At 41.2% G+C, this 13,135-nt stretch overlaps 2 protein-coding genes across 2 annotated transcripts in view; one reads left to right on the plus strand and one right to left on the minus strand.

Annotated features, from left to right (window-relative positions):
* adss2 (adenylosuccinate synthase 2) overlaps nt 1–4,905 on the minus strand; it is a 28,062-nt gene extending 23,157 nt beyond the window's left edge. The window contains exon 1 of the mRNA XM_056435737.1: nt 4,635–4,905. Coding sequence (XP_056291712.1) covers nt 4,635–4,826 — 192 coding nt within the window. The 5' untranslated portion in view covers nt 4,827–4,905. The remainder of the gene's footprint in view (nt 1–4,634) is intronic.
* Nucleotides 4,906–9,320: 4,415 nt separating this feature from the next.
* On the plus strand, nt 9,321–11,584 carry LOC130207202 (zinc finger protein 699-like). Its single transcript, XM_056435690.1, has 2 exons — nt 9,321–9,583; nt 10,193–11,584. The coding sequence occupies exons 1-2, from the start codon at nt 9,403–9,405 to the stop codon at nt 11,173–11,175; spliced, it is 1,164 nt and encodes a 387-aa protein (XP_056291665.1). The 5' UTR covers nt 9,321–9,402; the 3' UTR covers nt 11,176–11,584.
* The last annotated feature ends 1,551 nt before the right edge of the window (nt 11,585–13,135 follow it).

Below are 13,135 nucleotides of genomic sequence, written 5' to 3' on the forward strand. Positions count from 1 at the left end.
TTTTCTTATTCGGCCCACTTGCTACTGAAGTTGAATAGACCTGCTCTATAGTATACAACTCTAGGCTGATAAAACGGAGGTTCTGGTTGTTACACCAGAAGAAGTTGTCCCACCTTTCCTATGCGGTCTACTGCAACCAGCGTCGTCTTGGAGTAATACCTGACCAATCCTTGTCATTTGACCCTCCATGTCAGCAACTTTCTAATCTTCTTCTTTTATCTTCTGAAATATCAGTAAACTGAGATATGTAGTATCAACGGTTGAACTAGGAATGCTGATACATGCCTTTATTTCTTCATTCAAGGATTATTGTAACGCACTTTTCCTCACTCACTATGACTGCTTTTAAAAAGCCTCCCACCGTTTCCTCATCACCCCCATGCTCAGATCTCTTCAATGGCTCCCTGTCGCGGACAGGATAGAAGTATCTCTCTCACTTAGAGCATCCTGCATATGTGGTGGAACTACTTCACTCTTATTTACAGGTCAAACCTGTTAAATCTTCTGTGAGTCCCACGCAAACACCTTATGACTCGAGGCGATCACGTTTTTGAGGCAGTTGCACCACAGTTATAAAATGCTCTACCATACCTGGTTGGCTGTTTCTGTAAAACCATTTAAAAATCAGCATAAGACATACCTATTTATTTAAATGAATTATCTAGGTCTGCATCTTCCATCTTGACACCGTTAACATGTTTCAAAAACTGATCTTGTAAATTAGTGGCCCTTTTATGGTCACCTCGTGTTATTTATGTTTTTCTTCTTTGTCTAACTTGTATAAATCTCCTGTTAAGCACTTTATTTATGTCTCTGAAAAACACTATATAAATACATTTTACTTAATTTTACAACATGTACCTTACACTTTTACTCAACTCTTTTAAGTGTTGAAAAAGTGTGTCCATACAACCCCAATTCAACAAAAGGCCCAGTGAAAGAGCTAAAAAGACAATAGTCTCTGTTTTTCCAAGTTAGCAAAGTCCTGGTTTCAGTAAACATCTCGGTAGCAACAGCGTTCAGGGCATTGAATCTGCGTGTGGCACACCTGAAACCAAATATCACAATGACACACACAGTGTGTCAACCCAGTGTAACTGACATTTGCTCCCACAAACAGAACATGTACTTTGTTTAACTTGATGAACCTGTTTGCCTTGTTTCAAATAATTTTCTTATCTACGAGCAGTCAGGCAATAATCCGTCTTAAAATCACTTTGAAATAGTTTGTGCATTTCATTCAATAATGTACTTCAGTAAACCAGAGAACATACTAACTTGTACAGACTGGCTGCAGATTAGTGCACTAACTCTGCTTCATTCTCCAGTTGCTGATTCTTGTATTTATTTATAATAAGTCTAGATTTTACTCTCTTTCTTGCGCACCGGCACGTCTCACAAGCTGCCGTTACTCTTTTCTTTCTTTTTGTAAAATAATTCTTTTCGTAAAATAATTGTTTGTGAACAAGGACAATGAAACAGATCCACTCTTTTGCTTTACAGAATAGGATTTTACGTGGCAAATTTTTCCAAAAATGAATGGAAATATTAATCAGAATATATTGATTGAACATTGCACATCCAGTAAACAGCATTATTTTGTGACTGTTAAATACTTTTTTAATTCAATAGATAGCTCATTAACATGGTACATTGAGTTTTTTCTCATTCTGTAAGATCATCACACACTCATACTTTTCATATGTGGCTAGAAAAAACAACCACTGATATATTTGTCTGTTTTTGTGAAAATAGTTCTGTTTAAAATTATCTCTATTATTATTTGTACCAGCTGAGGCTTTTAACGCAGCATGTGCTAACTTTTTTTCACATTATAAAAATACGGCCAAACAACTTTTAATCGAGTATGTTGGAGCCTGAAAGGAAGGTAATGAGAAAATATGTGCATTCCCTGAGTGACGCATGATATGGGTATATGATAGTCCACAATAATGACTGCTGACTTCTCTGCACTCAGTCTTCAGGGATGTGTTTGGCTGGCTTCACATCCTCTCAGATACACACCCCCTATTTCCCAACTGTGACTTTAAGGAACTCAGGTCTGGACTGTAAAGAACACCAAGCAAGACTGCTGTCAAAGCTTATTTTATAAAAAGGTCAAAGCTGTTGACTCCAGCGCGCACGCACACACACGTTTATTTTTTACATGTGTCCTTACTCGACAGGACTGTAGCGACAAGGAAGCCTCAAGGCTCCGAAGAATCCTTGTTATGTAGACTTGTTATCAACAGAGATAGCCAATAGTCGACAGAGTTGGCACAAGCAGCCAAGAGAATGCACGTATTGAAGGTTGAGGAAATGGTGTGAAGTATGTAGTTACGATATTAGCTTATCGCAAATATGTCGGTATCAGCATATAGGTGAGCCAATATGTTAGAAATGTCAAAGATAATGGAGAAACCGTCTCCATAAAGATAGTTTGTCGACTGAAGAGCAGCGACTGAATGAAAAATGTCCCGCTCAGATTGCTCCTTGGCAAATTCCAAAACAATAATATTGACGGTGGAATATGAATATTCAGCAAGCAGCAACAATAGTCGTTAGATCATCAGGAGCATTTCTATTAGCTCTCAACATGTCGATGGCGGGCCAGCAGCTCCAACGGTGCAAATTATTCACCCGAGTGTGAACTGGAGGTTACGGGACACCGTTATCAGCTGGAAACACCGTACGCGAGCCGCACGAGAGCCGCACGAGAGCAGCGGCCGTGAGCTAACCAGCAGGGCACGCCCACATGCACTTACATGCACTGAAAGGATGAGCAGAGTGTTTCAACAAAACAAGGAGAAGCTTCGATAACAACACACAGAAGGAGAGCGACGTCGTTCTCTGCTCAGGTAGACATTTCTCCACTATATCGTTCCGATGCAAAAAAATGGTTTGGTGCTATAATGATGTTAAATACCGATGCTTTATTTCAACAACTCTGAGGTTATTTGTGTTTGCCTCCAGCTAACACCATGATGTAATCAGACCGTTGGCTGTAAAATGGTTTATAGTATAAAGTAAAGCCAGTTTCAAACCTCCAACATTTTTCCTTGTAGACGTTGCTGAAATGAATGGAAACCAGAGGTTTGCTTTTGACCTAAATGTGAATGCAGCAGCATTATAGACAATCCTGCAATGACAACGAACAGTAAGATTGTCATTCTAACTTCATCGCCTTAGGTTGCAGAGTCTTTCCCTTTAGTAAACACGCAGACTCTGCTGCGGATGAAGCGTAAACAAAAACTATTGAGAGCTGCTTGAGTTTGAAATCTAATCAACAAAAAATAGTAAGTACTGCACATTGCCGTGCTAAAACACAGCATAACTGAAATCATCCAAGTTGTTCCCACGTTTAGTTGCTCTTTACGATCACTTTTCCCAAAACACAAAATGATAATCACTTTGAGTCGAGCCAGGTTAACTGAACGACCAGTGATCTTCAGCTTTCTTAGGAGTGTATGTCGTTTAAGAATGTGGCTCTAGGCCATCGCTGAATAGGAACTCAGACCTTCCTCGTCTGCTTTCACAAAACTATTAATGTTTAGGGAGTTCAGGGACAGGACACAGTGGGCCTAGAGTTGAGAAACAAGTCAAAAACAATGACAACACAAAACATGTCAGAGTCTCCAATCCACCAATTTTGCATGGAAAAAGTTGAGTGCATGTAAATTTAACACTGAAGCACCAGAGTTGAACCACTGAGCCAACATGCTGGCCAAGTCCAGATAAACAGCAAGTGGAGGTGTCACATGATGTCACAAAATATACACATTGATAAGATATATAATAGCATCTCCCTATTACATGCACAATCACATCTCTTTACACATGCAACCGTTCAAGAGGAAGACACACTGTCACAGGAAATCCTGATGTTGGATTCGCAAGAAAGCAACATCAGTTTGTTCATCCTGCGATAGAAGTTATTATATCATCAGTACGCCATGCATGTTGTCTTGTTGTGCATCATGTCCCCTCCCAGCGTGCCTGAAACGATAAGGTAGTGTACGTGTGTGCCTATAGGGATACTACTTTCACGTGCAGCCTGCAGGATCAGGATAACACTGTGTTAACAAATATAAATAATTTGAATAAACTCGAATTTGCAATGGTGACATGTTGGTGTTTTATTATAACTAATGATACTATACTGTCAAACATCTTTTAACTTTAATGTAGCGAATGCAGTCTTCAACAACAGGGAAAGCAACACCTGAATACAGATATAGCTACAATCCAACACCAGTATCATACACGTCTGAATCAATAAAAGCCTGGCGCAATTAAATCAGCGGTATTTAAACGCACCACGAGAGCCCAGGACTAAATGATGCACCTGCAAATGATAACCGTCGTTAGTCAACGGAGCCTTCAGCTACCTGGTCACGTGCACACGACAGGAGCGAATTCATCACAGACCTTAAAATGTGTCCGAGGAGCTCAACGCATCTAGCAGGGACTCAAGGTAACATTAGCAACAACGACAACACTGTGAGAAACAAGACGGTGAGAGAGACGCGCGGGTCAGCTGGCTAGTTCTCGGTCAACTAGCTTCACGGAGGCATAAAGCAAGTGAATGCAGCATGAGGAGGAGAGAGGAGCAAGATGCGCGCGCGCTAACCAACCTGACATCTGCACACCATATCCGCGTCTTGTGCCAGCAGGTCCACAACTTTCCCCTTCCCCTCGTCCCCCCACTGAGCCCCGAGCACCACGGTCACTCTGTTGCCGACGGGCCGTGTGGGTGCACGTTTCGACGGGCTGTCGTCGCCGCCGTTCTCGGCCCAGGCGGGTTCCTGGCTCCCACTTTCCGACATGTCTGCTGGGTCGCTGTCTGACTGCACTTGTACGTCCTCTCGCACAGCTCTGCTGCACCAAAGATAGCTGGAAGGACTGAGGGAGCTTCACTCCACCACGGCAACGTTGGACGCGAGGAAGTAACACGCCTCGCACATGCGTACAAGTGTCTGATATTACAATTACCATACCGTATACATAAATGGAACAGCAGCTTTAAACTTCTTACAAATGCACCTCTTGCATTTGCATTCAGTGTGAAATTAAATAGTTTGTCAGCAACACGTTTATTATTGTAATTGTATAGATTTATCCGACATAGCTTTCTGGAATCCGACAGGACGTAAATCATCTTTATTATTCTGACAAGCTCAGCGGACACGCCCACTACTCTGGAGTTGTGTTCAAAGCAAATATGTGTTTTGGTAATTCGGCTGTTATAATATTTTGATTCATTTTCAAAATACCTCACTCTGTGCATTTTCATCTTTCAGAATTTCTTTTGTTTGCAGAACAGATGCAGTAGTCTTCTATCCATAACACATTCTCAAGTCAAGGATTATGCCACATCAACATGTTTCCTTTGTCAAACATGTAGTTATGGATGTATTCAAAGAAGAGAGTACTTCTCAGGTGAAATATAAATACATAAAATAAGTTAAGTGCATAAAATACCAGCTAATTTACACCTAAAGTCAGAATTAGTAATGGATTAAATAAAAACACCAAATGACATACTGGTACTATAAAATATTACAACTTCCTTGTTTGTACGAAGCAATAATATATATATATATATATATATATTGTTTTGTATTTCACTTAGCAGGATTTACATTAATGAATATTAAATGATTATGTAAATGTATTCAGATAATGTCACTATTTATCTATGTTATGTTATTTTTTAACATATATTTACCAGTGTCACATTGGCCTGTACACAAATACACACATATGATACAAGTAAAAACACCATTAATAGCCACTTGACAGTTTATGATAGATCTGTCTTTAAAAAACGATTTTAAGTTGAGTATATATGATTCCTGCTTTACTAGAAGAAACCAAACAACACATTCTGGGTGCTACAAAAGCAGATAGACACTTCGGACAGCTCCAACAACTCGGAGAGGCGGAAAAAACCTCTTTAAAAGCCAGATGTGCATGTCATTGCAGTGTCTCTACAATAGCTTGTCACTATAGTGTGGTAAATATATAGAAGATATATAATTCAGCAGGCTTTTTGAGACGGGTAACTCCAGCCTCAGCTCAGAGGCTGTGTTCGGGACATTTTTCAAGTTTAACTCATTCATTACATTACATGTCATTTAGCTGACGCTTTTATCCAAAGCAAGAAACACAACTTAATCTTGTTACATTTTCATTCCGTAGACGCATCATCTAGGGAGCAATTTTCAGTCTTGCTCTGCTCAAGGACACACACGGGGACGGGGATTGAACCTCAAACCCCCTGGTTGAATGACGGACCTGCTACCCACTGACCCACAGTCACCCACAGTCGCCTCATTCATCACTTAGACCATGGATCTCAAACTTGCGGCTTTTGGGCCAATTGAGGCCTGCGGATGATATTTTGTGACATGCTATTTGACATCAAAGTTTAGTGTTAGTGCAGCCTGCGCCTTTTTGCTTCCGGAGTGACACGAAGTGGAAGGAAAATATATCTTGTCACCCAGCCCCAGTCATGTCTTTCTCAAAACCTGCCATGAAAAGAAAGGTTGCCGACGAGCACAGACAATTTCAGGAAAAAGTGGGAGACAGAATAGTTGGTTGTTGAGCACAGGGGCACCCCGACATGTCTTATATGCACAGATAAAATTGCGGCGCACAAGGAATACAACATCAGACGTCATTACTAGTCTTGCTGAGGAGTATATGCAAAATACCAGGGAGATGAGAGAGAGGACCGGGTCGCCAATCTTAAAACATGTCTACTGAGGCGACAACAATTTTTCAAGAAAGCAAGCAAAGAGAGTGATGCGGCAGTCGAAGCTAGCTACGTGGTGAGTGAGATGATTGATAAGGCGGGAAAGCCATTCAAAGAAGGAGAGTTCATCAAAAAATGCATGTTACAAGGTGCAAATTTCTCCGGAAAAGAAGGGTCAGTTTAGCAACATCAGCCTTTCAGCCAGCACAGTGGCAGAGCCATTTCTGACTGTCAGGTAACATATACGATCAGCAGGGGAAACATCTGAGGGGTTTTGAGTTGAGAGCCGAAGTGAAAGCCTTCATGGAGAAGGACGGGATGGCTGTTCCTGTGCTAAGTGATGCCAAAATGGCTCAAGGACTTAGCTTTTCTTCTTGACATCACACAGGAACTGAATGTACTGAACACGATATTACAAGGCCAGGGGCAGCTTGTCAGTGCTGCCTATGCCAACGTCAGAGCATTCTTCACAAAACGTGTCTTATGGAAAGACACTTTTCATGGAGCTCGTCTGAACTCAAAGCCAAGTTCAGGGACGGGAGTGGAAAAGCAGACACGTCTGGACAATCTTTGAGAGAACGAACCCCCACCTTCCCTGAACTTTCCAGCATGTTCAAGCGGACCATGTAACTTTTTGGGAAAACATATGTGTGTGAAAAGCTCTTTTCCTCCATGAACTTTAATAAATCAAAGTACAGGTCCAAACTTACTGATGAGTATCTTCAAGTCATACTGAGGGTCTCAACTGCTTCCTACCTCAAGCCTAATGTGGCTCAGCTGGGTGAGAGGAAGCAGCGAGCGACGAGTAGGCAAGAGAAGCCTACGTTCTGAAGAACCGTTCATGTTCTGAACTGTTATTAATAAAGATTGAGAAGATTGGATCAGTTGTACTTTTATTTGGAATACTTGAAGCCCTTGATGCGGCCCAGCCTCATCCAGACTCTAGCTCCAGCGACCCCCAGGTAAGTTGAGTTTGAGACCCCTGATTTAGACCTTCCAAAAATAATGCAACGCTCTCTGTTATGCTTCTTTAACACATGTGTTGTCTGTGTTTTGACCGGTTATTTATACTCATAAGATGCATTTCAGTATTGTAAGTCATTCTTTACTTGGACCCTCGTCATTATCTGCCACACAATGGTCACTGTAGTCTTCTTGGGGTCCGCACAAAAGTAGCTACAGTAAAAACAACCTAAAGCCTCATTGGTCAATAAAACAAAGAAAAAAGGTAAAACGAGCAACATTATAAAGATGGGGAAATAAGTGACTGTCACAGTTGTTGCATTCATACTGGCTTTCTTTAGAATAGGCAACACTGCTCTCTTTTCTCTTAAAGGGCAACATGCATTTGATCCACATAGATTCACTGAAGCTCCAACTTGAAGTGTTTAAAAAAAGTATGTGTTAAGAATGATTTGGTTCCCTCTAGTGGTGATCAGCTGTGTGCAGCTGCTCGCATAAGGTGCATAAGGTGCTGAACCTAAACCTGAGAACATTTGATGACACCATTGAGAGGAAAAAGTATTGTACACAATACATTTTCGGAAAGATTGTGGAAACAATGAGTACAGAATATGTTGTTTATCAAAACGACCGAGGTAGAAGCTGTTCTTTTTGTGCAGACTTTCCGTTCCCGTCCGTGCCTGTTTGTACCTGCTGCAGATGGAGGGGCACAGTGCCAGGTACATCGTGCATCATGACTGTCCTCTCATTTCCTTTGAGCTCAGCGTGGGACAGATGGTCAAGTGGGTGAGCACTGGGAGCACTGGGAGACAGTCACGACTCAGGATGCTTTTAGAAGGGCCTTTTATTAACAAACATTAATGACATTCCTACATGTTTTCCACACTGGTCCTGTTTTATTAAAATAGTCAAATACATGACCTGATCTATATCAGGACCACCTACATATGTGAGGTATAAGACCTGGGTGTGTTTGTCATCTGGTTTTCACAGAACTGTCAAAGGAAATGAAAGTATGAAGATTACCCCTCATATTATATATCTCTTATAAATCCCTTTTATCAGGAAGCTGGCGGCAGAGTGTGTCCTTTTTCTTATTGTTTGATTCTTAACTGGGGTTATTTGTTGTACTTTGATTCTTTCTTTGCCCATGAGTTCCCAATTTAATTTTGTCTGCCCTCCTCATATCAAATTAACTAGTAGACTACATATATTTGTTAAATATAAGTGTAATATTTACCTCTATAAATGTACAGCGGTAGAGGAAGTTCTTGGATCCTTTTTAAGTAAAAGTCTCAAGACCATACAAGTAAGAGTCCTGCATTCAAAACCTTAGTTTATGTCGGCAGGCCTATTACCAGCTGAAAATACTTTAGTTATGTGTAATTTTTATTATTACAGTTGTTGCTTTCTATATTCATTTTGTATTTATGTTGCAGCAACTGCGTTTCCCCGCTGGGAATCGATAGAGGTGTATGAACTCATCTTCCACCATGAGAGGTAATGACATAGTTGTCCTGCAGGGGGCAGCAGCGGCCTGACATGCGCCGGTACTCTTGCTCTGTGGTTTGTTTTATATTGTTACTTCCGGAGGCTAACATCCAGCTAACAACACAGGAAACCGACTCCGTAAAACCTCCTCTCGGAGTCATCCACGTTCATATAAAACCGTTATCTCTAAAATGTCCACCCCGCTGCTTCTCAGGGCTTTTGTAAACGAGCGACTGACAGCTGCTGTCGAGGAGATATTTCAGGTTTTTGAACGAACCATAACACAATATGAAGAAGACGCGTCCAGCTCTAAACAGGAGATTGAGCGGCTCGGAGGTTTGCTGCAGGAGTTTGTGTCAAATCACAAAACAGGTCTGTTCATTATATTTATTTATTTATAGTATATATGTATATGTAGAAATCAGTCGGCGCCAAACTAGACCAGGGTAATGAGCTTAAAGGTTTGTCAAAGTGTCATCTCGATTGTATTTTTTATTTCTGTACCGGTATCTTTAAAAAGGGCGTTAAACTCGTAATGTTATGCTGGAACTAGTCTTTTTTGTGTCATATATTCGTTGATCAAATGTAATGATAGATGTATCTATTTATCTGATTAAAAAAATCTCCAGAAACCAGAACCAGACAAAGACTTTAATCGATTAGCTTTAATTTATTATTAAAATATATTGTACGGTTAATGCAGCAAAAAAAGGAGACTATTATTTAACTATATGCAATACATGATACTAAATGTGTGTGCCTTTGCAAGATGTCACATTCAGCTGCTGGAAAATATAACATGCAATTTTCAAGAAATCCCTTTAATGAAAATAAGAATTAGCTGCAGCCATAATCTGAATTTGTTTAACATCGCCAACCTCTCTTGTAGTATAAACAACCTTTTATTGGTCATAAAACTATCAAAGAAACCCGAATGGGAAATGCAGAACCTTTAATTTCTTAACTTTTTCCTTTTCCTAGACATTTCTGAGTCATCCACCTGTAAAGAGGAGATTTCCCCCGAGCAGCTCCACTGTGAGCAGGAGCTGAGCCCCAACGTCCATCTGAGGGGCCCAGACACACCTCGACACATCAAAGAGGAAGCTCATGAACTCTGGGCCATTCAGCGGCCAGAAGAAGAGTTTAAGGACGCTGATGTCTCATGCCTACCTCATTCATCGGCTTGGGTGAAAAATGAGCACGACGTCACACGTCTGCCTTTGCATCCTCAGACTCAAACCAGTGAGAGTGAGGAGCAACTTCAGGATGAAATCGAAACTGTGCATTTTGTGCTACCTCTCTCTTCACAAACCCCGATCCATAATGAAATGGTCCAAGATGGCAGGGGAAGCAAAAGAACCGCTGCAAGTTTTATGTCCAACCAAACACAGAACGATCAAAGTCTGAGCGCCATCATCACATCCAGAGAATCCCCTCATTTACCTCAGTTGAGTTTAGTTGCGCCTGACTATCGTTGCCATTTGTGCGATAAATCCTTTTCCTCCAATCATCACCTGACAAACCATGCCTTTCGCATCCATTCAAAGGACGCCGATGTCCTCTGCGCTGTGTGTGGTCGAACCCTGGAGTCCACCGAAAGCCTTAAGGTGCACCTAAATTCCCACAGGGGCTCAAAATGTTGTCACGTGTGTGGCAAACAGTGCAAAAGTAACACGGCTCTGAGCGAACACATGGCCGGCCACTCCGGGGTGAAACTGCATCACTGTCACGTGTGTGGGAAGGCGTGCAGCCGGAAAGGAGATCTGAAGATACACATGAGGATTCACACGGGCGAAAAGCCCTTCTGTTGCTCTTTCTGTGATAAACGTTTCACCCACAGTGGACATCTGAGGAAGCACTTGAGAAGCCACACCGGCGAGAGGCCGCACCGCTGTGGCGTCTGCGGCAGAGGCTTTCTCCAGAGCACACACCTGAAGTACCACTTACGGACTCACGCTCGGTAAAAATGTGTAAAAGAGCAGCCGTTAAGTGATCACGTGATTCATCTGACGGCCCATCAGCCATAATGTTCAATGTTTTTATTCATTTTTTTGAATGTACATTTGCTTGTGTAAAATCCTTGATTTCCTCTTAAAACGGCTGAAATGGAAACAAAAGGAAAACCAAACTGACTCATGGAGTTTAAAGGGAAGTATTTTTAATCTTTCACTTCGCACAAACATATATTTATATCATATTTTAATATACGTCCGTCGTCACAGTTGTGAACTCGTGTTCTGGTGGAAACTAAGAACCAACTAGCAGAATGTATGTATTTATTTAATATTATATTAATAAAGCAACATGTTATGGAGCCGGTGTGTTGTTCGCTTCAGCAGCAGCTTTCCATATATTAAAAAACACTTTCACAGCCTTGTTTTCTATTCTACTCTTTTCTATTTGAGCTGAAGCTTTTTTTGAGCAAGCATCTTGTAAATATCTGCACATAAAAGAGAAACATTCACATTGATTGTTACTGTAATATGAAAAAGAAGATGTATTAGAGCTTCATAATCCAGTCCACCAGAGGTTACTGGGACATTTGTGCTTTATTAGTTATTTTTATTATAGCTGACATGTTTGTTTGGCATCAGCAAGTCATCCTGTTAAAGCAGTTATTTATGCTGCAGATGAGGCCACTTGCTTCCCTGACTGTGACTGAGTGTTATGAAATCTGGCTTAATTCATATGAGTGTTTGTGTTTAGAGATGACTGTTTGGATCACCCACAATGCATCTCAGTGCAACTAGAGGGACAAGAATTTTTGCGGTAGTTACACAACATGAATTTTTTGCCAGAAACAATGTCATGACTGGGTGTTTTTTAACATATTTTGCAGTAGGGGCGAGATCCCCCTAGCGACGCTGGCACTCAGTGGCACTTGCCAGCAGGTGCCGCAGCTACTCAGTGGCACTTGCCGGCACTTGCCAGCAGTTGCCAGCAGATGCCACTACTAGTTAAAAAGTGCCACAGCTAGTCAAAAAGTGCCAGCAGACGGAGGGTCGGCCAGGCGCGTCTGCGGCATGTCTGCGCAGTGACGAGTCTGCGACGACTCAGTGACAAGCTCCACTGAAGTGCCCGGACAGCGGAATAAATCACTTTCATGATCACAAAATGGAGGAGCTGCGGTTTAGCTAGATAGATAGATAGCTAAAATAGCTAGATACACAGATGGATGTGTGTGTATATATATATAAAAAAGACACTAATTAATATATATATATATATTAATTAGTGTCTTTTTGTAGACACTTACTGACAATATGCAATAAGATAGTGCTGTACATTACTGCTGTACTATATTTAATATTGTTTTGCTACTACTACGTTTCACTTCGTAATCTATTACACTTATATACCATGATATTGTAACGTCTCGGACGTTATGGCACTGATGACACGGAGACGGGACGACGTTATTAATCCTCCCTTTATTGGGCATCCACCAACACATACAGCGTGTTCCTCTCAGCTTAGCAGGTCGAAAGTCAACAACAACGGTTCCCGTCAACCACCCTTAACTCCCGTTTTCCGACAGGTTAACCCCGCCTCCCCTCTACTCCGCCAATCACAGGCACGCCCCCTCGACCAGCACGCACGGTGCCACACTTTGATTGACAGCCACTTCACAGGGTCGCTACAATATATTACGAAGTGAAACGTAGTAGAAGCAAAACAATATTAAATATAGTACAGCAGTAATGTACAACACTATCGCATATTGTAAGTAAGTGTCTACAAAAAGACACTAATTATATATATATATATATATATATTAGGGCTGTGAAACGATTAAAATTTTTAATCGGGTTAATCACAGGTTTTTGGGGATTAATCATGATTAATCACATATTACCGATATTCTCGGTATATTTTGTGAGAACATAGAGATTTATGACAAAAGACGGATATATACATTTATAC

This window comes from Pseudoliparis swirei, chromosome 17, assembly GCF_029220125.1.
Source record: "Pseudoliparis swirei isolate HS2019 ecotype Mariana Trench chromosome 17, NWPU_hadal_v1, whole genome shotgun sequence".
NCBI classification, from domain to species: domain Eukaryota; kingdom Metazoa; phylum Chordata; class Actinopteri; order Perciformes; family Liparidae; genus Pseudoliparis; species Pseudoliparis swirei.

What these genes read in the sequence shown, in the direction of transcription:
- LOC130207202 (XM_056435690.1), top strand. Translation starts at nt 9,403, where the DNA reads ATGTCCACCCCGCTGCTTCTCAGGGCTTTTGTAAACGAGCGACTGACA. An exon ending in TGTGTCAAATCACAAAACAG is followed by an intron (nt 9,584 to 10,192) that starts GTCTGTTCATTA and finishes TCCTTTTCCTAG; the next exon opens with ACATTTCTGAGTCATCCACC.